Raw genomic sequence first — 26,024 nt, forward strand, 5'->3', positions numbered from 1 at the left:
GCTCACGGCCACTTTGCACATTTCTATACTCTTCTCTCTTTCTTATTCCTCACCTTCCTTGTTCAATCACCGTCTCCTCAAAATCACAACACCAACAAAACAAAAAAAAGGTTTTGATCAAAGAGATCACTGTTAAACCCTCACAAAATTTCCTCAGGACTAATAATCTGCGATCGATCGTCGTTATGATAAGGTACGTATCAGCTTATTCGATCAACTAGCACAACTGTTTCCTGGTGAACAGTTACTTTATATTGCTTCCCTTTACTTGTCTTTTATATTAAGCTTGCTAATCTCTTTGATTCGTTTTTGTTTGAATTAGCTTTACTTTGGGTTTCTGGGTTTTACTGTTGGGAATTAAACGCTTCACATAGTGATGATTCACACTTATCTCATTTGTTACTGTAATTGTTTGTGTTTGTTTTCATCCGATTGATGTGAGTTTGAATCATTTTATCGTATTTGACTATCTCTTTTTGATGATCGTACGAAAGTAGAGATCTTTGACAAGGTAAATGTGGTTTTTTTTTTATGTATAAGAACCTGCAAAGTTGAATGAAAAATTCTTGGGGAAATTTTTGTAAGTCAAATTTTTGACGTGAGTGAGGGATTGTGATCGTGCTCTGTTTCAGTCTCTAAAGAAGATTGATGATTCTGGATTACATTATCATGGGAGGAGCTTGTTCAAGGAAGAGAGATCAACAAGTTGAGGATATTTTAAACAGAGGTGTCTCTGGAAAATATAGCAAGAGTTCAAGTTCGAAATGGTTAGCTACTTCGCTCTCTAGGTCTGGCTCCGATGTTAAACGGAAGAATGGAGAATGCCCGTCGCTTATGGAGCTCTGTGTCCGCAAGATACAGGAGGTATATTGTTTCCACTTACCAGGCTCTAATTAGTGTATAAACGCTAGCCTAATGTTTGAACTCTGTTTCATTGCAGGACATTGATAGATATACCAAGTTCTCTGACCTACCTAGAGATATCAGTCAGCAGATTTTTGATGAATTGGTTTATTCCCAGAGGTTAACTTTAAAGTCTCTTGAGGCATTTCGGGACTGTGCAATCCAGGTAAAGTCCTTGGTGTTTCTCTTGTGTTCATGTCCTATTAGTGTAACGGATATCTTTGTCTGACTCACAATTTGTGAAAGCAGGATCTTTACTTGGGGGAATACCCTGGAGTTAATGATGACTGGATGGATGTCATCTCCTCGCAAAGTACATCGTTGCTTTCTGTTGATTTTTCGGGGTCTGATATCACAGACTCTGGACTGGTTTCTTTAAAAGGTTGCACAAACCTGGAATCTTTAAACTTTAATTTCTGTGACCAGATATCCAACCGTGGGCTTGTGCATCTCAGCGGTAAACTTTACTCATTTTCACACATTTCTTTTGTTTTCTGCTTATCGAAGTTTTCCTTGTACTTTATATGTGTATGTTTCCTAAACGTAGCTGCTACATATCTGATATTAAACACTTTCAGGCCTCTCAAATTTGACGAGCCTGAGCTTTAGAAGGAATGCTGCAATCACTGCACAAGGCATGCGTGCATTATCCAACTTGGTTAACTTGAAGAAGCTAGATCTTGAGAAGTGTCCTGGGATTGACGGTGGGCTTGTTCACCTGCGAGGTACATAGCTATGTGTTTTATTGTGATAATTGCCAGTTTTCTGTACCCTACTTTTTCACTTAGTCAATGTCTTTTCTTCATCCCATTTAGCTTCTCTGCACTTTTCTATCTTTTCCAGCTTTAACCAAGCTAGAGTCCTTGAACATAAAGTGGTGTAACTGCATAACTGATGCAGACATGGAGCCTCTTTCAGGTAACAAAAATATACGTCTCCTTCACATGTTTTATTACTTTCCCAAGTAGATGTGCTTACTCCTATTTGCTTCAGTACTTACAAATCTGAGGAGCTTACAGATTTGCTGCAGTAAGATTACCGATATCGGTATTAGCTACCTTAAAGGTAGGGGTTTTGATTATCATACTCCTTTTATCACCATTTGTCTCACATCTTACGTTGTACACGAAGCGTGATTCACTTCTTCCACTTGCTTGCTTCAGGGCTAAACAAGCTTAATTTATTGAACTTGGAGGGGTGCCGTCATGTTACTGCTGCATGCTTGGACACACTCACAGGTTTGTATAGACATCCTCATGGTATGTTTTGGACTGTACATGTAATGACACCTTCGAGATGAACTCATATGAGTTTTTTCTTTTGGTTTTATAGCTCTTGCAGGGTTGATGTATTTGAACCTCAATAGATGTAATTTTTCAGACAGCGGGTGTGAAAAGTTTTCTGGTGAGTGTTACTTGACTTCCTCGCAGTTAAATGGTAATTTTTGCTTTTCGAAAACTCTCCAATCTCTGCTATAATTTTTTTCACGCTCCTTTGCAGATTTAATTAATTTGAAGATACTAAACTTGGGCATGAACAACATTACAAATTCATGCTTGGTCCACCTGAAAGGTTGTCTCACTTTCACTATATCATGTTTCCACTATTTTTTTTGGAATCCTCTCTTTTTACCATTTCGTGTTGTCTGCTAAATTGCTAATCAAGAAAATTTTATTCTCAGGTTTGACAAAGTTGGAAAGCTTGAATTTGGATTCTTGTAGAATTGGTGACGAAGGACTGGTACATTTATCAGGTGATTGCTACTTTTGTTGTTATACTGTTATCATGGATATTCGTATTCGATATTCATTTATAGTCATGTGGTTGTAGGTATGCTTGAGTTGAAATCTCTGGAGTTGTCTGATACCGAAGTAGGAAGCAATGGTCTTCGCCATCTCTCTGGTTAACCATTTTCCCTTTGTCATTTCCATTTTGTATCTTGTGATTTATTTGTTTGTTGATTAGTGCGTTTATGTTACTATATATAGGCCTGTCAAACCTAGAGAGCATAAACTTGTCATTTACTGTTGTGACCGATAGCGGTTTAAGAAAATTATCTGGTTTGACATCTCTTCGAACATTGAATCTGGATGCTCGTCATGTTACTGATGCTGGTCTTTCCGCGCTCACAAGTAAGTCCTTCCAGTGCAAAGTTATTTGCTTTGGTATGATGTGGTTACCACCTCTTGAGTAACCCACTGTCTGTTTTTGTTCTAGGTTTGACAGGGTTGACGCACCTTGATCTCTTCGGTGCTCGTATCACAGATTCTGGAACAAATCACCTACGAAGTAAGTTTTTGATGTTTATTATCTATTCTTTTCCGTGGAGATCTGCCTCATAAACTTTCTTTGTTGGTTTTCTTCTGATACAGACCTGAAGAAACTGCAGTCACTTGAAATATGTGGTGGTGGATTAACCGATACTGGTGTCAAGAACATAAAAGATCTTTCATCCCTCACTCTCCTCAATCTATCACAAAACTCCAATCTCACAGACAAAACACTGGAGTTGATTTCTGGTAAATATACAATTCTTGTTCAATGAGACAAATCATATGTACCTGAAACCTGAACCATAATCTCATAAAACCCGCAGGATTGACCGGATTGGTCTCTCTGAACGTCTCAAACTCTCGAGTATCAAGCTCAGGACTACGTCACCTGAAGCCATTGAAGAACTTGAGATCTCTGACCTTGGAGTCCTGCAAGCTCTCTGCTAATGACATCAGGAAGCTTCAGGCGACTGATCTGCCAAACTTGGTCAACTTCCGTCCTGAATAAAATAATATGTTCAAAGGCAAATTCACGAACTCTGTAAATAGATCGATCTCCTCTGGTCTCAGACTAAGACACTGCTCTTAGATATATCGTCAAAAGCTATGCTCTTCTTCGGATTATTTGCTGAAGAAACTGTAAATAAAGCTTCTTTCAAGCTATGGCCGGACGAAAGAGTCCTCCATGGCTCTTCTACGTGGTCAGCTTTCAGGATCTGTTTGGTTTGTTTATCTACTGAAGTGAACCAACATAAACTGTCACTCTTGTAAATATATGTAAATTCGAAATATCGACTGTAATATATAATTGAATATCTTGCACAATAGAAAATCTATGTGAAGGTAAAAATCTCAGAAAAGGAAAAGAGAGAGAAACAACATCAGTCACTGTTTTTATCCAAACTTCACTACTGAATTACTGTGAAAATATGTTACATCTAAATGTTAAGAATCTCTGGGTCATAAATTTTTCTACCAAAAAAATAAGAAAGAAAAGACTTTTAAATAGAAGAAAGGGAATCAGAGAGGTAGGTGGCTCTCGGATCAGATCATCTCTGAGGCTGATCAGATGCAGAGGCTCCAACGGAAGGTGCAGTTGGTGCACCGCTAGCCGACCCGTTCTCAGCCGGTGGAGCGACTCCCCATTTACCTTCAGACTCGAGCGGTTCGAATATGTGCACTCCCCCGTCTGAGAGACCAACTGCAAACATGTTTGGTTCTTGCGGATGTGCAGCAATCACTAGTGGATGTACGTTTGAATTGCTGCACAAGTCAACAAGAGGAGCTTTATGATATATAAACAACTAACCGATTGATGTTTAGAAACGTTCTTTCCGAAATTTAAAGATTCCTCTGTTTTTTTGGGTAAATTTCAAGATTCCTCTGTTTACCTGAGACTAGCTGGTAGATACGCAGAAGGGTTGACCCGGCAACGCAGCCGTAGATTTGCAGAGCTAAATACACAAACTGTTGCATCCATAAAACTCGCGTAGACCAATTGGCTATCGCATGAGAATGTGGCATGAGTGATTGGAGCTAATGATTCTCGAACAGCCCACTGAAACATTGCAATCATTAATCATCTTTCAAATGCAATAAATTGCAGATCTTAGAGAGAGCGGCCTATAAATATAAAATACCTGTTTCATGCATTCGAGCTTGGTAGTTTCGTATATAGCAAGTTGCGTCTCGTGCACAACGAGGAAGTGAGCTTGATCTTGATGGAACTGAACACGCGTATCTGAAGGTGCACTGTTTGGTCTTCCCTGTGGAAGTGGCAAAACCTTGCTTCTCTGCTTTTCCCATCCATCTGTGTTCCAAACACAAAGCTGAAACAAAAACATTTCAAAGACTATTGATCTTTTCTTCATCGATTCTCAAAAAAAAAAAAAAAAATGGTCTAAGGCGGGAACCTGTGCATCTGCTCCAGACGAAACCAACACGTTTAATACGTTGGAGAAGGCAAGACCAGTTATTCTCTTTGAATGACCTTTAAGCTTACTCTTCACCTGCAGGAGCAAACAAGGAACATGATGGCCATCATATTAACAAACAAAACACTTCATCTTCTTTTCTACATTCTTCTCTTGAGTTTTGATGCATTACCTCATCAACACGGACATTATAAATCTGAATCGTGCTATCATCCATCCCAATAGCGATGATATTGTTGTCTTGAGGATGAAAAGCAAGAAAAGTAGCAGCCGGTGGTGGGGGCATGAAAGTCGCCATTGTCTGCAAATTATTAGCCAAGAACAGTCAGTCAAATTGCATACACAGAACATCAAAAGATCAGCATCTATGTGTCCCCATTACCTTAAACGTCATCATGTTAAATAAGGATATCTTTCCTCCGGAGGCTGACATTACATATGAATCATTCTTGGATAAAGCAAAACAAGGTACAGCTTCCTCGGGATTGGTTTCAGCAACATCGTTAGTCATGAGGATCCCACTAGCTGGTTGCCACTGCTGAGGCGGTAAAGAAGCTGTCGCCTACACGGAAAATCGAGATGTAGAGATCAGTGACACTTATCATTATTTGACTAAGAAAGAGTCTCAATTTCACCTTTCCAGTTGCGTTGCGCTCATTCCGCTGCCATTTCCATAGAAGATGAATTGCGTTTGATGCCAGAGCCAAAATAGCATTTCCCGAATTCGTGAAAATCAATCTTGATATCTGCCAAAAGTCATTGGTTTTATTGTCAGAAAAAAGAACAGCTATATATATATACCCTATACATGGCTCAGAAAATGTATATTTTATATACCTTGGCTACTCTCAGATTCTCAGGGAGTCTCAGTGACCTGCATTGAGAAGGCTCGCTGACTTCAGTAAGCTTCCATATCTTAGACTTATCATTTGATTCTTCTGTGATCACTGGCTTCACATCCACCATATTCCGCGAATCTCCATTCTAAAAAGGCAAGTGATGAATAATAGAAAGATAAAATAAAGTGAGTGAAAGAACAAAAAAGAATTGTATTTCTTACCATTCCTTGGATGGAAACTACATTGGCTGATCGATCTGCGTGACCAGCACTTGTTGCAGCAGCTGCCGCTGCCGCTGCTATGCTGTTTATTGCAGGCTGCAAATGTAGAATGAAGTGTTGACTAAATCTTTCAATTGGGTGTAAGTAATTTAAAGCTTAGCTTAGATTTTAAGTACCTTGGAGGATTCAGATGATATGTTCTCAAAAGTGTGCAATAGCCTTAGACCATCTGAGTTTGCCATAATCTTGATCACATTCTCGTTGCCAGACACGGCCAGGAGAGAGCCTTCCTTGTTGAACCGGATACGCGGGCTTGCCTAGTTTAAATATATTAGAAGCGCAAGTTAAGAAGAAACTCCAAAAGAATATCTGAAAACTTTTCTAGTTAGGCATTTTTTGTTCATGTACCTGGAGGCCTCCATCGCCATCAATGGCAGTTAAAAGCTGTACAGCGTCCATATCCCAGAACTTGATGGAGAAATCATCACCCGCAGCTAGATAACGGTTTTTAGTTGTATCAAACTGCACAACACCTAGAGAACGCTTGTGGAATCCTTGATAAGTTCTTTTAACAGCTCCTTCGCTTTCATTCCACTCAACAATGAAAGACTCTCCATCTTTACTCGTCCCACAAGAGAATAGCCTAGTACCATCGGCACTATAAGCCATTGTAGTACACCAGCGACCAGGTGCATCATAGTCAACTCGGGAACCCATATTATCATACAACCAAGCCTTAATTTTCCCATCAAGAGCTGTTGAAAATATGAACTTGATGACAGGAAAAATACAACACATCAAAAAACTGAAACATTTAATAGAAGGGAGGGAGATCAACGGTTAGCTAAGCTTACCTGAATGTTTTCCTTGTAATGAGGACAAACGGAATAAACAGGAGCTTCATGGCCTTCAAAAGTATGCCTTTTGACACCTGTTGCAGCGTCCCAAACCTTGATGGTTTTGTCATCACCACAAGTTATTACACATAGTTGCTTGTTTGGAGTCGAGAAGGAAATATCATTCACACCACCAACATGAGCATCAATCTGAAATAATCACAATATTACAAGAAAATCCCCAAGGGAAAAAACGATTGTTAAAGAGAGAGGCTTGTGAATGGTACGAGACCTCAAGGTGTTGCCTCATGTCTTCACCTCCGTGATAAGAGTATAGTTGTACAATATGTCTCGAGTAAGCAACTCCTGCAATTCAGAACGTTTGGTGACTTATAAAGTTGCATTCATGTGCAGATATAAATTTAAAGGCGAGTTCTTTACCAAACAAGGAACCGTCAGGGCTCCATATCACACGGTTGACAGAAACGACAGGTTCTTTCACCAGAGCAGCCTGAAGATACAACTAATTCAGTCACTGTAGATTCATAACATATATAAAAGTTAACATTTTGTTGTTGCTATGCATAGGCACCTGCAAGGGCATTGAACATTTACTCAAATCCCAGACTTTGAACGTCTTCTGTACTAATCTTTCGCGAGAACCAACTTCCCACAGCCCGATATCACCTACATTTGTACCAACTGGTACAACAATTCAAACGAATTTAGAAAATTGCTGATGATTATTATTATTATTATTACACAGAAGCACATACAGAGAGCAAGAAACACACCTAGAAGCAGGGTCTGTTTAATTGGATGGAAATCCATGCTCATGGGAGATGAGCCCTGACTCAAAGTTCTCGCAACTGTCTTGGGCAAGTCGTCAGGTGCTTTGAAAGCCGGAGAATGACCATGGGCCTGCCCTGAAAATGACATCGGTAACATGTTCACGCCTAGATTCACCTCGTCAGAGATTCCCATTGGTCTTGTTCTTTTTGAGACATGTTCAGAATCTGCTGACGGGTAGTCTAAAGAAGCATTAGTTGGAGGAGTTCTCGGGTGCTTCAACGCCGCTATACCAAAGATAGGAAAGGAGTTCCATTGTAAGCAAATTGCATAGATCACACAAAGTGTGTCTGAAGAAACATACACATTTGATAAGCAAGTAGTACCTGGGATTGATGGACCACCAAGTGCAATGGCTCCTGCTGAGACAGCTGGATGTGGGACAGAGGATGGACTAGACATCCAACCAGCAAGAGGTGTTGGAACAGGTGACGCCGTTGGTTGAAATGGCTGGAAACATAGAGACAATCAAACACTTGGCCTCAGGAAAACATAAATAAAAATGATAGAAACTAAATTACCCCGTGTGCGCCTAAAGGAGGAAATCCTCCAGCCTTTGGTATCCCTCCAAGCAGTGGATTGTTCACAGGAGATGGAGCTCGTGCGCCATTTGGAGGGCCACAAGAGTGATCCACAAAAAGAGTCTTGATATCTGGATTTGGCCTTGGATTTTTACAAAGCTGGTGTTGCCAATTTAAGCTGCGAGTTATGCAGTAACAAAAGATAGAATGAATTAATATGCCAACAACAACTTGAAGTGAATAAGACAAAAAGATTAAGGGACAAAGCAATAAACCTCTGGTTGATCAAAGTCCTCAGCCTTGAATTTCTAAGAGTAGGGAACTGCAATTTATCACGGAATAAAGGATTCGCCTCAATCAGCTTTTTGAGTTCCACCAACATGATCGCTCTTGCAGACTTGGTGTCCCCATACTTGGATAACTGTTCATTCTCCCTAAAAGTTGATCAAACTCGAAACACTTAATACTCTGCATCAATCTTTCTTTTGAACTACGGCTAAGAAAACAAAGGCTTTGGACACTACATTAATCCAATATAACATTACCGGAAGTTCTCCAATGTCAAGAGCTGTGTTATTTCCTTGAAAAGCTCCTCATTAAAAGTTGAAAACACTTTCAAATCCTTCACTAGTATATCCACAGCCTTGGGACGATCATGCCTACCAACAAAAAAGTCACCAAGGTCAATCACAAATCAGACTCTTTTTCTTTTGCTATCTCACTGAAAGGAAAAAAAAAAAACAAATCCCCAACCATGACTTACTTATCCAAAGCCTCGAGATACTTCTGCTTTCTTATCTCGAAGAATATCTTCATAGAGTATCTATTATCATCTACTTTAGTGAAACCAGAGAGATACTTCTCAACCTCATCCCAATTTCCATTGTGAACCTCATCCTCAAAATACTTCATATTGAAGAAAAACCCAGATTCTTGTTCAAGCCTGAACATGACAAAGCAATAATGCATTAACCAACACAAGAGCTAAACAGGTCAGTTGGTAAATTAGATCCAAGGAAATCTACAGAGCAAAAGAGACATACTTGTGAACAGTCTCTTTAAACTTCTCTTCATCGAGAAACTGTAAGATCAAGAAAACGAGCTCTCTACTAAGAGAAGACATGTTTTCTCTCACTTCCTTAAAAGACTTTTTTCTAACTCAGATGCACAACAACTAACCAAACTATCACCAGATCTGCAATATAAACAATGGCCGAAATGAGCTCAAATCTGAGTTTCCAGATTATGGAAATTAAAAAACACGAAAAGAGAAGTTAGAAATGAAAGCTAAAAACTTGGAACCTATATCTGAATAATTATCCAGAAACTTCGCATCTCTGCAGATAACGGCAAAAAAAAGAGGAAATTTAGGTCTTCCTGGAATTGGAAGATGTGAATTTAATAGCTTAAAAAAAGAATCTTTTTTTACTACATGAAAAAAGCAAATTAATTATCAGAAAGGGGGATGAAAAAATAAAGCAAAACCCAGAAAAAAGTTTGGGCAAAAGGATAAAAAAATATATACAATAAAACTCGAAACAGCTAGATTCCATTAACAGAGGCAACAAAGGTAGAAGAAAGAAGCGTGAAGCTTACTCACCATAAAGAGAGAGAGATCGATGAAGAAGAAGAAGAAGACCACAGAGACGAAAGAGGTGATGGATTGATTTTTGGACTCTTTTTCTCTCTATCGAAAAAAGGAAACTTGAAAGAAAGCAAAACTAAATTAAAAAGCTTCTTCTTCTCTCTCTCTCTCTCTCTCTCTATCTAGAGAAAAAGGGATTTTCTCTCTCTTCGAGATATATATACGGACATTAAAACTTGCAGAAATGGAGATTTTAATAAGAGAAGGTGACAGATAATTGGATGCTGATAAAATAAGTTAGCTATCACTCTAAGAAAAGCTAACTGCGATAAGCAGGAATGATAAGTAGAACTGCTTATAACTACGACTTGATCGGCTACATTTCTCGACGTTATCGGCTCGGAATATTAGTTGCCAGCTGTACTCCACAGAGGTGTGATCCACTCCTTCGCGATGAGTTTTACACCTATCTGGAAAACCGTCGATTTTGTCAGATGGCGCGGAGGACGGAGATCTAACGGCTAGAGTTTCATTCAATGTGTCAGACTTGTCTCCAGATCCCTCGTGGCACGACAAAGCTTTTTATATTGAGTCATTGCCCTCAAGTTTGACTAATATTTACGGATATGACATTGAAGAGCCAATTGCTCTTGAGATGCGTTAACTCATCGAACATCACGTGATGGAGAAATGTTCAACTCGTAAAGATGCTACGTCGTCTTTCTTCTCGGCGAGATACGAAATATGATTTATAAACTCGGTTTATCACGATTTATACGATATGGCTGATGTTCCTCATATAAAAAAAACAAGAACAAAACTAATACTACTAAATATTTCAATATTATAGTATTGTTTGAACATTTCTTGGTCCAACATGTTGCTGAACATTATCATTATTCTTTGATAATATTATTCTTTATTTTTAACTTTTTCATTAGAGGTTAATTTAGTGCATGATTGGTTGTGAAAAATGTAAACGTAAGGATGTGGATAGTAGTTCCTATTAATTCTTTGTATACACAAGAACCACTTGCATTGACTATTATTGTTAAGATGTTCGTGATAATTTATACTTTAGTTTTGTTTGTTTATAGATAGATTGCTACTAGGAGCAGGTGGATCGGAATTAGCTGGATTCTTTCCGTTTAAATAATAGCAGGGGAAGGAAGTACAAGATACTATAGCTTAGAAGTAATAATAACGCAAGGATTAATTGTAAATGAAACCGAATGTGTATTGTTGAAGTTATAAATAACATTTTTAAAATATATTAGAGGGGTGAAGATATCGATGGAGGATGGGCAATAAATGAGAGTTTGTGTAATTTAGAGTCGCACGTTTGAGTAATTTGACATCTATCCCGTCCAAACACAAACACTGTTGTCTCACCATCACCACACGTAAAGCGATAACATTTTCAAGTACAAACATAAATATGTAATCGTGATTTACGATTTATTTAATTTAGCGTGTGTGTCTATCTATTTTTAGTTTTTTTTCTTACAGTAGTTGTCCACTACGACTAGTCTACTACTAACCATCACGAATCGCGAGGTCATAAATCATAATAATAATTAAAAAAACGATATACAAGTACTGAAATTCTTTAATACGAGCAAAGCATAATATTTTAAGTTTATAACCAGTTTTTTTTTATTTTACTAAAGTGTAATATCATAACTGAGGTAGGTTGGATAAACTAATGAAACGAAGCGTTCAAACCATTTAAGAAACATGATAAGTATTAAAAATAAATTATACTATTAGAAATATCTTATATATCTTTAAATGTTAAAAATATTTTATTTATAAAAAATGATAGGTGTGAAGAATATATTTTTATATATTTTTAAAAAACTGGATACGTGTTAAAAATAATTTAGAAAGCAAACTGTACTTTGTTAAAAGCTTTAATCAAACAATATATATTGAAAAGAATCGTTATGAGCGCAACACAAATATATTCTAAACAAATTGATTGTAGTCTAATGATTAAGTTAGAATGATATCAAGAAAAAGAAAAAAGTTAGAATAATAGAGATTTTGTCATATAGATATCACAGTTAGAATAAAAATCCCATCAAATACAAATCTACACTCTTACTTTTATTTTTGATAGAAAAATTCTATGTATTTTACAAATTTCGGAGAATTTGCTCGTATTAAAGAAAATAATGCTATGTGTTTAATTCATATCTTATAACTAAAACATAATTTAAAACTTACTGTATTAATTAAGAGAAAATAAAATCTGACTTATTTAATGGAAAGAAGAAGAAACAAACTATAGCATCACAATAAATAAATAAATAAAGGAGTTAGAATTGAGCATTGAGGGATAGATGGTGGTTGCAATTTTTTTCTTTAAGTTAAAAAGCTATCCGGCCAAAAGCAAAGCAAGTGGGTCCCATCCGGCGTATCTGTCCAAAAGTCTCACTATCACGAGATCAGTGACGCTCTGATCAACCTCAGCCCTAACTTCTTCTTCTTTCTTTCTTTTTTTCGATTATTATTTCCCCATTTAATGAAAACGAAACGTTATTTATTTTAATCATTCACGATTTAATAACGACTGCTAGTACACATCTGCCTCTACTCTATACCGGTAACTGTGCGATAATCCCCCAAATTGAATGATAAATCCAACTTCAGATTCTCTTTATTTTCATTTCTCCATTGACTCTAATATTGAACTCAACTATTGAAATTTTCATTTAGCAACAAAATTTGCCAAGTACGTATGGCCAAAAATATACTCTAGTATTAGAAATTGTTATTTTAATCGTCAAGAAAGTGGTCTTTTATTAAGGCATTATTTATTAGTTTTAGGGATATGTCGCTTTCCATTAATGTATGTGTCCCCTTCTCTTACACGTTCACATAAAGGTTTTATTGCTTTGCCATTTTCCTTATTCTTCCTTTTCTCTGTTTTTTCTTCTTTTTCTTTTTCTGGTTCAAATTCTTCTTCGTTTTCTCATATCCCGGTCATATGGCAATATATCGATACTAGGTGTTTGACTCAGTTGGTGATGAAAATATACATATAACAGACTTAACAGTATAACACGAACACACGTTATAAAAGGCGTATTTTATGGTCAAACAATGTATATAGAATCTTCATATTCATTTCCTTCAAATTCTGGTTAAAAAAGAAGAAGAATAAATATAAGTGTTTCTCGCAATTTTACCGAATATATGATCAGCAACTCATGCACCATACACTCTCCAAGAAAAGAAAAACAAATCGATTTTTGGTGAAGTTCTGATCTTGCAAATCTTTTTGTACAAAACTTAGTGTAATAACTATTATATTTGATGTTAATTATGTAAATTACTACTATTCAAACATATACAAATCTTTATTAGATTGGATATTTTATACATTTCAGTCAAATTAAACGCATATATAATTTATTAAGTGTAACAACAACATACTACGGAACCAAGACAAAGGCCTGTTGTAAACTTCATTCTTGAACAAAACGCAATGCAGCCTTTTTCCCCTCCGACTTCAGGCAAACACGGACTTGTTTTGAAGCATACATGTTCATCCTCTTTTATTCCAGAACCTATATTTTATTTAATATTAGTTCATTCATAAAAATGATAAAATTACGTTCATAGTAAAAATAACAGAATAATCAGCCGGTACCAGAAACGATATCAGATGTTGAACGACAATGAACATAAGATATAACAAAGAGAATGGTGAAAACAAATGCTATCAAATTCTTTTTGGTGATAGCCATTTTATGATATTTTCTGTTTACGATTTTTCTCTATACTCATGCCCATCACACATCTATATATACAACAGACATGTAAATAGGTATCTTTTCACACACACACAAAAAAAGTATCTTTTATGGTCAAAGATGAAAAAAAAAACATAATCTTTCAAGAATTTATTTCCATAAGTCAAAAGAAAAATAAAGAAAAGTAATTTCTCATTTAAGTAGGTTTTGAACATTAGTACTAAATAGCTTTTATTCTTTTTACACACAGTTGGGGGAAAATTTACTTTTTCCTGACTATAAATCTAAGAAAATTAATTGGAAGATTTTCTCCAGTTTCATCTCTGACCAATGTGCATACTGCATAGTGTTGTTACTAATAAGGGAGGAAATAGTTGGCCTATACCCTATTATTAATTGTGATATATTTTCCAATTTTTTTTTTTTTCCTATTATTGAGTATATGATATATTTTGTATCAGTTTTATGTAAATGACATGATCAGGAATCCCTTAAATTTCCAGTTTTTAATAGTAAAAAGTGTATTCTAATATTTACCCTCACTTAATTGTCTTATTTTCGAAGCGATGTTTAGTTTTTTAGTAAAACCAAAGCAAAGTAGATTCCAAAACACTGGTGTATTAGTACATAATAATACTACGTGTTAACTTTTTAGTTATAAAATACAAGAGTGACCCATACACAAAAAAAGTAAGATCCCACTGGGTTTTGCTCCTTTCCCACACACCGTGATTGATGGTCACTCTCCATTCTCCACACTCTCACACAATTTCTCGATATTCTCTACATATTACATACCCACCACTCCACTCCCATCTTTTCTTTTATTACTCACACAAGCATGGGTTTACTTTATCTGTAATATTACACAAATGTAATCCCCATTTCCTCGAATAAAATTTGAAAAAATGAATAACCCACTGATATTAAATCAATATTTTGTTCTGTGTGTTTTTCACTTTTGACCCTCTTATATTTTCACTTTAATCAGATATAGTCCCTCTTTACGTCTCAACTACCTTAACGACGAAGCCCGCTACTTGCACAAAAGTCAAAAAAGCCCCCCACTCACTTTTCCTCTATATATACATCATCTCCCACACAAACACAAACAAACATAAACCTTCTTCAATGGAAGATTGGTGGTTTTCATGGCTCTCTAGAACAAACCTTGAACCTTCTCTCATCCACGAATACGGCCTCTCCTTCTCTCAGAACGAGCTCGAACACGAAGACATTTCTTACTTCGACCACGAATTTCTCCAGAGCATGGGAATCTCTATCGCCAAACACCGTCTCGAGATTCTCAAACTCGCTCGTCGAGATCGCAAGAACTCTCCTCCTCTCACCTCTCGTTCCATCTCCAGAGTCGTGACTGCGATTAAGAAAACCAGGAAATGTTTATCCGATCACGTACGCGCCTGGATCCGCCGTGAAGAAGAGTCGGCGTCGTCTCGAGCTCTGGTGTTGGTGCCGAAGAAGACTAGCAACGGGATTGGGAAGTGGAGAGGTGGATTCCTGAAGAGGAACAAGAGATCTGTGATGCCGAGCAATGGAAATGGTGGATTGGAGAAGCAAGAGAGGTTGTTGTTGACCAATGGGACTCCTTGTAGAATCGATAGCTTCTCAAGTCCCATGGTTTTCGATTACAGTTTCAAGGATGAGAAACTTTACGCTCAAGATACTTATTTTGAAGATATCAAATGGGATTCAATGTTTCAGAATCTCAAACCTACTTAGAAAAATCTCTAAGTTCTGTTTTATGTTTTCTCTTTCAGCTTCTTCTTCGTTCTTTATATCAGAATTGATGGTGAGAGATGAGGTTTTAGGGTTCTTCCACCATGTTTTCTTGATTTTGTCTTTGTATGTGATTAGGCTAGTTAATTTTTGTTAGTTAACAATTGGAAAATAGAGTTGAGTGGTGGTGTCAGGTGTGTATGTGAGTGTGTGGGGTCATTGTAATGAGTCTGTCTCTCCAGTCTTTGCTTTTGGCCTAAGTCTCTGTTCCAGTCAAAACTTCTTTACAGCTTTTATCACTTTTTACTCTTTTCTCAAAAAATGCTCTGTTTACACACATAACCATGACGCTAAGCCTGCCGGAGTGATCTTACTCTTGAGGTAATCGGAAAGATCTTGAGCTCAGGACACTACACAGTCTACACTAGAGCACACAAAACATTGTGCTTCCAAATTTTATCTGTTGTGTGTGTGTCAATTTTCAGATATACCTAAGGGAAGTGTAACTGAAAACCATACCTCAGTTCTTGGCTTCTTGCCACCACAAGTCACAGTAGATTCCATATCTGATGTTACCAAACCAGCAAAATGCTTGTAGCTATTACCAACGCTTTCCTCCCAATGAAGCAACACTTGATGGCATTGGGGTTGTCTGACGCTTCCTTTTCATGGTCGCCATCTTGCGTCATGAAGTTTCTTTCTTGGAGATGGCACTTAGTCATTGCAACCAAGTCCACACCAAATGAAGCTCTTGAACCTTTGCCTGGTACTGAACCAGCAATCCTATCAACCATGCTTACAACAGATCTAATATCACATACTGCAGACGAAAGCGCTTGTGGTGAGATGGATTTCATCTGAAAACAACAGAAAGCAAACATCAAGATCAGAACAATGTTTCCACGGCAAATGAGGGATGGCAGCAATGACACTGCCCTGTTGCAATATACCCTTCAAAATTAGTAACGTTACTTACGGCTCTAATAAGGCGTTCAATAGGCAGCTCAGTAGCACTCGATTTTCCACAAGTACTTGTCAAAGGATTTATAATATTTCCATCAGGACTGGTAAGCTCCGGAAGGAGAGGAGAGGCAGAGATCCCTGGAGTGCCAATTTCAAGGGATTGAAGTACACCTTGCCTGATCTGTTGTACCCTTGACCCAGCACCCTGCATGCTCATTGATTGCATCTGCAGAGTTGTTTGGTCATCATGAGACTGATCTTGAACTGTCTGAGATAGTGGTTGCTGCATAGGCTGAATCTCAGATTTCGTAAGCTGCAGTTTCTGTACTGTCTTCCTCAGACTCTGCATATTTAAGAAATTCATAATGTTGTTCTTGCGATAATCCATACTATCCTTCAAGTCAGGTTTGATATTGCTCTTTGAAAGAGATAGGAAACGTAGCATTCCCTCCAACACTGTCTTGCCTCGTTTCAATTTCTCAAACTGATCTGATCTTTGTTTCTGATGCGAAAGAGAATCCTCCTAGAGAGAAAACGGAACGTATTCAGTAGAAAAGAAACAAACATATAGATGAACGTTAAAAGTTTACAACCTCTGTAGGTTTGGGAAGGAATATATCTGTCAGAAGGTTAACTTCTAGTGAACTATCTGTAAGTATAAGAGTCTGACGAACCTTTTACTTTGTTAAATGGGTAACAAGAATCCTAAGTTGTAGGACTTTCATTTGTAACAATGAACTGATCTTGCATTGAATTTGTAAAACTCTTCATAAAGTACTTAGTACTGTTCCAGAGGACGTACACGTGCAAACTAACTTCCTAGGAAGAATGAAAACTGTAACTTACTTGCTGCAACTTGGCTGCTACTCTCTGGTAGATTTCATTGAGGTCTCTTTGATGGATTTGATCTACAAAGAAAAGCAATATAATCATACATACGATTACTCATCATGGTGATATCATCTAGTAACAGAGAGATGATCCTGCTAGTAACAAAGGAATAATCTGGTTGTCGTAGTAATCTTTCAAGTAAGGCATGACATTGCTTCTTTGAAACAGATAGGAATTGTATCATTCTTCGCTCCAACATTGCCTTCAATCTCTCAAATTGCTTTAATCTCTGTTGATGGGTAAAAGAATTCTGCATGAATTCAATAAGAAACCAAACCCTACCCTACTAGTTGACGGAACACTAAAGCACCCACCAAAAACACACCTAATCTCCGAGAAATTAACATTTACAAAAAAAAAAAGGGTCTTTATTCATTTTTCGATCATAACTTGATAGGAGGAGCCTGGTAGAAACAGAGCACCGGAGTCAACAACATTGAGGATGAGAGTTCAAAACACATCAGAAGAGAGAAGACCAACATAAAAAGAGAGAGAGACAAAATATCTACAATGCATTTCCTTGATTATTATGAGACTGATCTTGAAGCTGCCTTTGCTGTACTGTCTTCCCAGCCGGTTCTTAGCGTAATTAAGAAATATATAATCCGTTTCTCATAATAGTCCCATCTACAATCCTTTAATATCGGCATGATATTTCTCTTTCGAAGAGATAGGACTTGGATCAATTGCTCTATGTTTGTCTTCATGCTTTGGAACTTGTCAAAGTGCTTTGATCTTTGTTGCTGCGGAAGCGATTCCTCCTGAAAAAAACAAACAAACTAGTATTACTACATCTATACAACTTAAGGCAGAGAGTTAATAGTTGACAGTAACTACATCTTACATGGTTCAACTTGTCTGCAAGTCTCTGGTAAACATCAGTCACATGTGGTAGATAACGCTCTCTCATGGATCTAAGCTGTATAAACAATTACACACCACAATGAATGATCCCGATGATGATTTAAGAAAGGAGTTTTATTATTATGATGATTATGACTTATGAGTTACCTTTTGGAAAACCTCCTCCCGCCAATCATCTCCATTTTCATTTTCCATTGTATCTACTATCTAGTGTTGCTAGCCAAGAAAAATAATTAAAAAGCGAGATTCATTCATCATCAGAAACTGTGTAAAAAAAAATACAAAAACCTAAAATTAGAGGTACACAAGTATCATCAATCCATAAAACTAGTTTCTTATGCAAAAGGTTTTGCTATCGACGAATCCATGGGTTTACTATGACACGTAATGAGATAGGTGACTCAAAATAAGGACCTTTTGGCGATGAATCTCCGAGACTTAGAACGGTCCGTTTGGATTTGGTTTTTCTCCAAACGTTCTTACGTTTCAATCTTTCTTTTAATAAGTGAAACGTAGCAATTAGGGTTAAGGAGAAGAATTAGAGATGATTGTTTTTGTTTTAATCATCTTTTGATTTTATAGAGAAACAAACAAGAGAGAGCTAAATACAAGGATTAAAAGGCTTCAACAACATTACAATATCAGGTTATTAAGCGAGGCCCAATGACCCAATAATAAGTACTTATCAGGCCCAAGTCTCTTCTGCAAATAATAAGTTTTTTGGAGTTTTTTTAAGTTTTCTATTTCACACAGTAAAGGCTAAAAATCGAGTAAAGAGACTTGTAGAAAAACCAGTGAAATCTCCGGCTATTTGTGTGACCAAAATGTTAATTATAGTCATTAACTAAATAAATCTCGTTCATGTACTAATTTGTATAGACAATTACACACCACACTGATCACTCCTTGTATCTTCTAACTTGATGACTTTATGATGATAAATCATCAATAATTACAATAAAAAAGTTAGCCATTTGGTATATACAAAAAAAAAAAAATGTTTCAAACAGCCATTTTATTGTGACAACTGAACAGAGTAAAGAAGTTGAAACTCTTCTGAACGATCTCAAAATGCGTATTACAACAAATCTCAAAATACAACATTCAGCAAGACCCCAAAAAAGGGGTAATTGCACTTCAGAATTAGAAGAAAATGACGAATATACTAACAAGATTCACAAAATACATACAATAAAGTTAAAATAATATTATTTAAATATATTCAATAATATAGCATAAGCTTTTGCAAACAGATAACAAAAAATCCCAATCACGTGTGTGGGAAAACAACTTATACTATACAACAAAAAGTGAGGAAAAAACTTTTTGGCTTTTTTTCTTTAGTTTTGACATGAACCTGCAAGTGAATCACAGAGCTGCTATTGAAGACGAGAGAGATCCGTCAGATTCAGGAAGCTGCTACATATTTCTCCCAAGTGCCGTATTTTGAGCTGAAAGTTCCACCGCCAAATTGCTGTGCGTACTCACAGATCACTGCCCGAGCACAGGCGTCCCATGTCTTGGCTATGTCTTTGAGCGACATCGGCTGTGACAAACTTCTTAGCAATATGTTGAACCTTGCCATAGCTTTGGACGACAGGTCCTCGTTTTCTTTGCTGTTCAAGAAACCAGACCGTGTTACGGTAAGAAGATAACGCAGTTTCTAATAAAGGGTTTCTAGTAGATGATTCTTGTGAAGATTTTAACTGTATCGTAGAAGTTTGCTCGACTCGGTACGGAAAATCTATGGTTCTATTTACTTGAGACTGAAGGATTTGCTTGTACCTGGTTTCGACCGGGAGTTTATCTAGAAGAGATGGAGAGCCATTGGGGTAGCTACAAGGAACCAGCAGACGCAATGGTTGAATAGGAGACTGTAATAGAAGCACAAAGCATATATTATAAAAAAGGATAAATGAAATATTTTGTTTCACAAAACGTTAATGTTAACGAGATGACCATGTTTACCATTTGTGTTGATGAGAGATGAGCCTTCAAGGCTGGGCTGAGAGAAACAGCTATAAACGAGAATCTAACTGTTGTTCCTTCACACCCTATGCTTGATATTGCAACCTCACTAGGATCAGCAGCATCTTCATCATCACTTATCTCAACAACTGTATCTATCAGCCGCTGGTTTATTTCCTTTATTTCCTCCAAAAGGGCATGCTCGGTCTGCAGTTCAAGATTGAGTCTTCAAAAAAAAAAGAATATCGAAACCTTGTGCTTCCAAATTTTCTTTGTTACGTGTGTGTGTGTGTGTGTGAGTGTGTGTCAATATTCAAATATAGCTAGGGGAAGTCTAACTGAGTATCATACCTCAGTTCTTGCCTTCTTGCCATCCGAAGTCGCAGTAGATTCTAGATCGGATGTTTCTGAACCAGCAAACTGCTTGTAGTTATCACCAACACTTCCTCCCAGTGAAGCAACGCTTAGTGGCATTGCGGTTGTGTGACGCTTCATTTTCTTAGTCGCCATCATTCCCTCTTGGGTCATGAAGTTTCTTGCTTGGAGACGGCACTTAGTCATTGCAACCAAGTCTTCACCAACGGAAGCTCTTGAACCGTTTCCTGGTGCTGAACCAGCTATCCGATCAACCATGCTTACAACAGATCCGATGTCACTTACTGCAGAAGAAAGGGCTTGTGGTGAGATGGACTTCACCTGAAAGCAAAGCATACATCATAAGCAGAACAATGATTATATTACAAAACGGGTTTGCAGCAATATCACCGTCCTGCTGCGATATACCCTTAAAAATTGGAAATTTACTTACGGCTCTAATAAGGCGTTCAATAGGCAGCTCAGTAGCACTCGGTTTTCCAGATGTAATTGTCGAAGAATTTAAAATATTCCCATCAGGACTAGTAAACTCCTGAAGGAGAGGAGAGGCAGAGATCCCTGGAGTGCCAATTGCTAGGGACTGAACTACACCTTGCATGCCGGTTGCTTGTTGGCGTGCAATATTTCCCATTGACAACGAAGAAGAACCAGGTTTCTCAGAGTCAACTTGCATAGGGGACGGAGCCAAGGGGGTTGAAGAAGGAGATGGGACAACAAAAGGGGAATTTGCAGGTTGCAATGGAGTTCCCATCTTGTTGACAGTATTTTTCTGGTCAACCTGAGGAGACAAATGTTGTGACATCTGAGGAGATGCACCTTGCAGAAGTTGAGGCGACGAAACAGCTCCTGGTTTTAACTGTTGAAGAGGATAATTCGCACGCTGACCCTGCATAGAATGTTGCTGAAACATCCCACGACTGACATTCATCCCCTGCCTCGATGTTAAATCATTCATATCATTCATCTGCTGTAATTGTGCCGCTTGCTGTCTTGCTTGCAACTGTTGCTGTTGCTGTTGCTGTCTTGCTTGCAACTGTTGCTGTTGCATCTGGCGCTGTTGAAATTGCTGTTTGAGCTGCATTTGTTGATCTTGCTGTTGCTTGAGGTGCTGATGCTGAAGCAAACTGGAACTTAACTGGGGTTGATTCACATTCGACTGCAGTGTGCTCAACCCACTTTGAGCAGAGGCAGAACTGTTATTTACTAGTTGAGAAGTATTTTGTTGCATAGATCCCATGGCAACCTGCTGTCCATTGTTCAAGGTATTTCCTTGGCCTGATTCTAAACTAGAAGCCGGTATGGAACTGGGAATGTTCTGCTGTGGAGCTGAAACTCCAGGACGAGATGATAGAACATTGCTCTGCATATTTGTCATACTACTCTGTTGTGCCCTTGGCCCAGCACCCTGCATGCTCATTGATTGCATCTGCGGATTTGTTTGGTTATCATGGGATTGATCTTGAACTGTCTGAGATTGTGGTTGCTGCATAGGCTGCATCTGAGATTGCGGAAGCTGCCCTTGCTGTACTGGCTTCCTCGGCCTGTGCATATTTAAGAAACCTATAATCTGCTTCTCATAATAAGCCACCTTATCTTTTAATGCGGGCATGATGTTGCTCTTTGAAACAGATAGAAATTGTATCATTCGCTCCAACATTGTTTTGAATTGTCTCAGTTTCTCAAGCTGATCTGATCTTTGTTGCTGTGGCATAGAATCCTGCTCCAGATACAAAAATAACTTACTAAATAAAAAAGAAACAAATACATAGATGCAAGCTACAACTTCTGTAGGTTTGGGAAGGAACATAAATATCAGCAGGTTGATTTTCTAGTAAACTGTAAGAATACGAGTCTCAAGATTCTTTTTCTTTTTCTTTGTTAAATGGGTAACAAGACTCCAAAGTTGATGACGTTCTTATGCAATAACGAACCGAACTTGCATTGAATTCATAAAGCTTCTCAGAAGGTACTCACTACTGTTCCAGAGGACATAGACGTACAAACGATTCTCCTAGTATAAAAAAGAAAAGAAAATTGTAACTTACTTGCTGCAACTTTGCTGCAACTCTCTGGTAGATTTCATTCAGATCTGGTAAGTAAGTCTCTTTCATAGATTTGATCTACAAAGACAAGCAATATGGTCATATGATTACTCATTACAATGATATCTATCACTTGAAGATTTAATAAGTGTAGCCATAATTGGTAAAGATATATAGCAAACACAAAAAGAGAGAACTACCTTTTGGTAAACCTCCTCTTGCCAATCACCTCCATTTGCACTTTCCGTCTGTGCTGTCGAATCCAGCGATGCTAAGAATTATAAAAACGAAAATATGTTCAGCATCATATCCTGCTGAGAGATTATGGAAAATATCAGAACCTAAAGTATTAAAAGGATCAAAAGCATACATGATGGCATCTCCGGAAGGGTTCTTTGGGATTGATATAGTTGTCTCTGTTGGTCCACAACATTTTGAGGTGGAAGCAGGGAACCAGTGACTTGGCCTGAAGCTTGTAGCCTTTGTTGCACATCCTGTTGTAGCAGATTAGGTTGTTGTTGCAAACCCAGCTGCTGATGATGCGATTGAAGCTGTGGCATCATCTGCTGTTGTGATGGCTGATTTTGTGACTGTTGTCCCTGAGAAGAATACAAGCCATGGCCAGCCTGATGTGTTCGTTGCAGCCCAACCGTTGGTTGTGATAACATGTGCACCGAGTGCTGGTTATTCTGCAAACTCGAATTGCCAACCTGGGAATTGAGCATCTGTTGTTGTGGTTGCTGCAATCCTGCAACATTGCTTTGAGTGCCCAGTGGGTTCTGATGCGTTGCCTGGAGGCTGTTTTGTTGAGACATCAACTGCTGCTGGGCCGGTGGCTGCTGTTTCTGCTGTTGCTGTGGCTGCTGCAGTGGTTGCTGCTGCGACTGCTGCTGTTGTATGTTCATAACATTATTTTGTTGGTTCAGTAACCTTTGCTGATGTTGCTGCTGCATATCCCCAACAACATGCTGCCCCATCATCTGCTTCTGTTGGATGCCTGAGCTATTTGCAGCTTGTTGCCGCATTAATTGTGTAGGCTGCTGCTGTAGAGGAGAAATTGATTGTTGCGGCAATGAAGATTGCTGCTGATGGATACCAGAGGCTTGTTGTGATTGCGGATGTTGCCTTAGCATCGACGATTGATGCTGACGAAGCATAGATTGTGTCGTCTGCTGAGAAGACAATTGCGGACTTGATTGCTGATTGGTGTGGAGACCTTGGAGAGGAGCTGAGTTCACAGTGGAGGGCTGAGTCGCAGATGTTGGAACACCAGGTTGTTGAGATGAATGCAGTTGATTAGGCTGCAGCACATTTTGCTGCTGTTGTTGAATGTGTGATGGCAAAAGCGAATTGGGATTGGGAACATTCCCTGACTGGAAGTTCTGCTTGAGAAGTTGCTGCTGTAGCTGCTGCTGGTAAAGATATGGCTGCTGTTGTTGCTGTGAAGACATAGCATGTGGCCTACCCAGCATCTGCCTTTGGGGTCCTGAAAACATGTTCGAGGAAAGGCCATGCTGCCCAGATGAATCTTGCAACATTCCAGCTACATTTTGCATATTGGCATTCTGGTTCACAACGCTTGTGGTGTTATTATTGGTTATGGAAGAAACAGGTGGCATGGAAGATGGTAAAGCAGTAGAACCCGTCATTCCAGAGGCAGTATTATTCTGCATGGTTTGGGACAGCAACGGCTGAGGTGCTTGAGATTGATTGGTTGATAACGATCCTGGAAGAAGTTGGCCTTGATTGGTGGGTACTATTCAAGGAAAGGTTAAACAGCATCAAATAAGAGGAACAATTAGCCATAAAACCAGATAAACAGACTTAAGCAATTCATGCTTGAGAATCGTGATTACTCGAATCTATGGATGTGCCATTATTAGCGGCAGGGATAGCTGCGGAAGAACCAGCTGCATTTTGTGATTTAGTCTCCATTGTCAGCATCTTCATTGATATTTTCCGAAGGTAATCAGTCTGAAAGGCGATATAAAAGAGTATCAGGAAGGTATACATGGATTTCATACCCAACATATTGTGGCTTAGCTTTACAGATACCGAAAGTCAGTTCTTTTCCATGTTGTGGAGTCCATTGCCTCACAAATCTCTATATTTACCATACTAACGAAACAAGAATATATGTTCATAATAACCTGGTTAAGAGCACCGCTGAAAATTTTCTCCTCGAATCTAGCTGCAATTCTCCTGAGCTCGTTAATTCCCTCTGGTCCGGAAAATGGAAGGTGCTTCTTTAGTGTTTCCATTCTGCGCAAGTGGCAAGCAAATAAGTAAAACAAACAAACTAACTATTGGTCAAGGAACATAATAACCTTCTATTTCTGTAGTATTTGACTGGCATAGACAAAACAACGCCGCTAGAGTGACTTACATCTTGTTGACGATCTTCTGACGAGAATCAGGTGGCAATTGCGTTCTCCAGTCACCTGTATCCATGGCAGGCTCTCCGTTTGGAAGAGAAGGCCTCCAATTGTTATTATCCATCAAGTTTTCTGTGTTTACAAGCCATGAAGAGCAAAGTATCAATAGTAAGTATACAGAGAAACCAAAACATGACAATATAACAACTGATTATCCCAAATCAACAGGAAACAAATGACCACACAACATGGATTAGATTAACACTCAGAATTTCTTATTGATCAGCCAAAATGTTCATTCTTTCTAATGTTGGTAGCAAAAAGCAATAAACTCAAAACATCAAATAGCCAATCCCACCGGAACGAGAATCCAGGAACTCAAAATAAGCAAACTTTATTACATCAACAAAGTTCATCTATTCTCGTAATTGTAATAAACCAGACCCAACTACAAAGGGAGATACTTTATCTTCTTTGGAATCCCGATCAAAAGAGAAAACTCTAAAAAGCAAGGCTTAAGAACAACAGAAAAAAAAACGAGATTCGAACATTTCACCTCAAATTCAGAGCCAATCAAGGAGATTTGGCGTTTGACGGAGTCAAGGTTGGTACAACGATTAGGGCTTGATATTAGGAAAACAGAGGAGAAAAAGGGGAAATTGGAGCTGGATTTAGGGTTTAGCTTGATCGAAAAACGAATGAAGAATATAGGATCTTCTAGGTAAAGAGACAGAGGAAACTTGTTCGCGTCGTAAATCATAATCGAGCCTACCAGTTCGCTTATAACAAGTTTTTTTTTTTTTCAAAATAAACAAAAAAATCTAGTATTAATTACCACATGTATAATTGTATAGTTTTCCCAGTTCAAATATGGTAGCATTGGTGCAAAATGTATTAGAAATTTGTTAACTAGATAATATGACCACTATTTTTCAATTTTAAATAAATTATATATTTTTCGTTTCATTTTAGAAAACGTTTTAGAAAAGTGATTATAAAGTGATAATAAAATTAGATATAATAAAAGTACATTAAGTCACATATGTTGTTTACGTTTTTTTTAACAAAACAGCATTTTTTATTAATA

General features: G+C 38.0%; 7 protein-coding genes and 1 long non-coding RNA gene across 16 annotated transcripts; 3 read left to right on the forward strand and 5 right to left on the reverse strand.

The window, feature by feature from the left end:
* Positions 1-47: 47 nt before the first annotated feature.
* AT1G15740 (Leucine-rich repeat family protein) lies at positions 48-4,059 on the forward strand. The gene is made up of 16 exons (NM_101442.4): positions 48-193; positions 633-864; positions 941-1,069; positions 1,153-1,360; positions 1,482-1,628; positions 1,747-1,821; positions 1,897-1,968; positions 2,067-2,141; positions 2,236-2,307; positions 2,404-2,475; positions 2,585-2,656; positions 2,734-2,805; positions 2,892-3,035; positions 3,121-3,192; positions 3,276-3,422; positions 3,500-4,059. Exons 2-16 carry the CDS (start codon positions 649-651, stop codon positions 3,682-3,684), a joined length of 1,758 nt encoding a protein of 585 aa, NP_563980.2. The 5' UTR covers positions 48-193; positions 633-648; the 3' UTR covers positions 3,685-4,059.
* TPL (Transducin family protein / WD-40 repeat family protein) lies at positions 3,957-10,173 on the reverse strand. 4 transcript variants are annotated; one of them, NM_179341.3, is made up of 24 exons: positions 9,977-10,173; positions 9,679-9,713; positions 9,420-9,571; positions 9,140-9,319; positions 8,922-9,035; positions 8,652-8,810; positions 8,377-8,554; positions 8,182-8,305; positions 7,801-8,082; positions 7,599-7,708; positions 7,448-7,517; positions 7,299-7,372; positions 7,025-7,216; positions 6,579-6,941; positions 6,347-6,487; positions 6,171-6,266; positions 5,948-6,094; positions 5,746-5,856; positions 5,493-5,672; positions 5,283-5,411; positions 5,090-5,185; positions 4,817-5,005; positions 4,568-4,734; positions 3,957-4,439 (listed from the first exon to the last, which is right to left on the reverse strand). In NM_179341.3, the coding sequence occupies exons 3-24, from the start codon at positions 9,497-9,499 to the stop codon at positions 4,226-4,228; spliced, it is 3,396 nt and encodes a 1,131-aa protein (NP_849672.1). In that variant the 5' UTR covers positions 9,500-9,571; positions 9,679-9,713; positions 9,977-10,173; the 3' UTR covers positions 3,957-4,225. The 4 variants fall into 4 exon arrangements, with proteins under 4 accessions (NP_849672.1, NP_001031051.1, NP_563981.1 ...); NM_001035974.4 differs by lacking the exon at positions 9,679-9,713 and having other exon boundaries at positions 9,977-10,138; NM_101443.4 differs by having other exon boundaries at positions 9,679-10,000.
* Positions 10,174-10,327: 154 nt separating this feature from the next.
* AT1G05197 lies at positions 10,328-10,571 on the forward strand. Its single transcript, NR_138852.1, has one exon. It is a non-coding gene; the product is annotated as an other RNA (long non-coding RNA).
* Positions 10,572-13,381: 2,810 nt separating this feature from the next.
* AT1G15757 (Molecular chaperone Hsp40/DnaJ family protein) lies at positions 13,382-13,719 on the reverse strand (the record flags this gene model as incomplete). Its single annotated transcript, NM_001035975.2, has 2 exons — positions 13,620-13,719; positions 13,382-13,536 (listed from the first exon to the last, which is right to left on the reverse strand). Exons 1-2 carry the CDS (start codon positions 13,714-13,716, stop codon positions 13,382-13,384), a joined length of 252 nt encoding a protein of 83 aa, NP_001031052.1. The 5' UTR covers positions 13,717-13,719.
* A 1,036-nt stretch (positions 13,720-14,755) lies between these two features.
* On the forward strand, positions 14,756-15,806 carry AT1G15760 (Sterile alpha motif (SAM) domain-containing protein). The gene has a single exon (NM_101444.2). The coding sequence runs from the start codon at positions 14,854-14,856 to the stop codon at positions 15,460-15,462; it is 609 nt and encodes a 202-aa protein (NP_173028.1). The 5' UTR covers positions 14,756-14,853; the 3' UTR covers positions 15,463-15,806.
* A 41-nt stretch (positions 15,807-15,847) lies between these two features.
* On the reverse strand, positions 15,848-17,420 carry AT1G15770 (mediator of RNA polymerase II transcription subunit). Its single transcript, NM_101445.3, has 3 exons — positions 17,269-17,420; positions 16,436-16,945; positions 15,848-16,316 (listed from the first exon to the last, which is right to left on the reverse strand). The coding sequence occupies exons 1-3, from the start codon at positions 17,353-17,355 to the stop codon at positions 16,032-16,034; spliced, it is 882 nt and encodes a 293-aa protein (NP_173029.2). The 5' UTR covers positions 17,356-17,420; the 3' UTR covers positions 15,848-16,031.
* A 239-nt stretch (positions 17,421-17,659) lies between these two features.
* Positions 17,660-18,734, reverse strand: AT1G15772 (mediator of RNA polymerase II transcription subunit). Of its 4 annotated transcripts, none has more exons than NM_001332181.1 (4): positions 18,592-18,734; positions 18,325-18,393; positions 18,158-18,232; positions 17,660-18,074 (listed from the first exon to the last, which is right to left on the reverse strand). In NM_001332181.1, exons 2-4 carry the CDS (start codon positions 18,370-18,372, stop codon positions 17,841-17,843), a joined length of 357 nt encoding a protein of 118 aa, NP_001320437.1. In that variant the 5' UTR covers positions 18,373-18,393; positions 18,592-18,734; the 3' UTR covers positions 17,660-17,840. The 4 variants fall into 4 exon arrangements, with proteins under 4 accessions (NP_001320437.1, NP_001320438.1, NP_001319012.1 ...); NM_001332182.1 differs by having other exon boundaries at positions 18,325-18,384; positions 18,592-18,708; NM_001332179.1 differs by having other exon boundaries at positions 18,325-18,441; positions 18,592-18,701.
* Positions 18,735-19,179: 445 nt separating this feature from the next.
* On the reverse strand, positions 19,180-25,758 carry NRB4 (mediator of RNA polymerase II transcription subunit 15a-like protein). 3 transcript variants are annotated; one of them, NM_101446.4, is made up of 12 exons: positions 25,494-25,758; positions 24,949-25,069; positions 24,713-24,824; positions 24,419-24,536; positions 22,933-24,318; positions 22,763-22,833; positions 22,566-22,640; positions 20,954-22,237; positions 20,497-20,841; positions 20,146-20,352; positions 19,963-20,051; positions 19,180-19,793 (listed from the first exon to the last, which is right to left on the reverse strand). In NM_101446.4, exons 2-12 carry the CDS (start codon positions 25,059-25,061, stop codon positions 19,586-19,588), a joined length of 4,008 nt encoding a protein of 1,335 aa, NP_173030.1. In that variant the 5' UTR covers positions 25,062-25,069; positions 25,494-25,758; the 3' UTR covers positions 19,180-19,585. The 3 variants fall into 3 exon arrangements, with proteins under 3 accessions (NP_173030.1, NP_001321151.1, NP_001321150.1); NM_001332184.1 differs by lacking the exon at positions 25,494-25,758 and adding an exon at positions 25,296-25,492 and having other exon boundaries at positions 19,234-19,793; NM_001332183.1 differs by having other exon boundaries at positions 19,180-20,051.
* Between the last annotated feature and the right edge of the window lie 266 nt (positions 25,759-26,024).

This window comes from Arabidopsis thaliana, assembly GCF_000001735.4.
Source record: "Arabidopsis thaliana chromosome 1 sequence".
Taxonomy (NCBI): Eukaryota; Viridiplantae; Streptophyta; class Magnoliopsida; order Brassicales; family Brassicaceae; genus Arabidopsis; species Arabidopsis thaliana.

Coding starts and splice junctions, on each gene's coding strand:
- AT1G15772 (NM_001332181.1), bottom strand. CDS start 18,372: ATGGAAAATGAAAATGGAGATGATTGGCGGGAGGAGGTTTTCCAAAAG. Junction 18,233..18,324: donor GGGAGGAGGTTTTCCAAAAG/GTAACTCATAAG, acceptor TTGTTTATACAG/CTTAGATCCATGAGAGAGCG. Junction 18,075..18,157: donor TTGCAGACAAGTTGAACCAT/GTAAGATGTAGT, acceptor TGTTTTTTTCAG/GAGGAATCGCTTCCGCAGCA.
- TPL (NM_179341.3), bottom strand. CDS start 9,499: ATGTCTTCTCTTAGTAGAGAGCTCGTTTTCTTGATCTTACAGTTTCTC. Junction 5,006..5,089: donor CGTCTGGAGCAGATGCACAG/GTTCCCGCCTTA, acceptor TTTTTGTTTCAG/CTTTGTGTTTGGAACACAGA. Junction 4,735..4,816: donor AGCTCGAATGCATGAAACAG/GTATTTTATATT, acceptor GCAATGTTTCAG/TGGGCTGTTCGAGAATCATT.
- AT1G15760 (NM_101444.2), top strand. CDS start 14,854: ATGGAAGATTGGTGGTTTTCATGGCTCTCTAGAACAAACCTTGAACCT.
- AT1G15740 (NM_101442.4), top strand. CDS start 649: ATGATTCTGGATTACATTATCATGGGAGGAGCTTGTTCAAGGAAGAGA. Junction 2,142..2,235: donor ATGCTTGGACACACTCACAG/GTTTGTATAGAC, acceptor TTGGTTTTATAG/CTCTTGCAGGGTTGATGTAT. Junction 3,423..3,499: donor AACACTGGAGTTGATTTCTG/GTAAATATACAA, acceptor TAAAACCCGCAG/GATTGACCGGATTGGTCTCT.
- AT1G15770 (NM_101445.3), bottom strand. CDS start 17,355: ATGATTATATTGCTTTTCTTTGTAGATCAAATCCATCAAAGAGACCTC. Junction 16,946..17,268: donor TAGCAGCCAAGTTGCAGCAA/GTAAGTTACAGT, acceptor TTTTCTCTCTAG/GAGGATTCTCTTTCGCATCA. Junction 16,317..16,435: donor TTGAACGCCTTATTAGAGCC/GTAAGTAACGTT, acceptor TGTTGTTTTCAG/ATGAAATCCATCTCACCACA.
- NRB4 (NM_001332183.1), bottom strand. CDS start 25,061: ATGGATAATAACAATTGGAGGCCTTCTCTTCCAAACGGAGAGCCTGCC. Junction 22,641..22,762: donor AAGAGGAGGTTTACCAAAAG/GTAGTTCTCTCT, acceptor TTGTCTTTGTAG/ATCAAATCTATGAAAGAGAC. Junction 20,052..20,145: donor ATCTCTCATCAACACAAATG/GTAAACATGGTC, acceptor CTTCTATTACAG/TCTCCTATTCAACCATTGCG.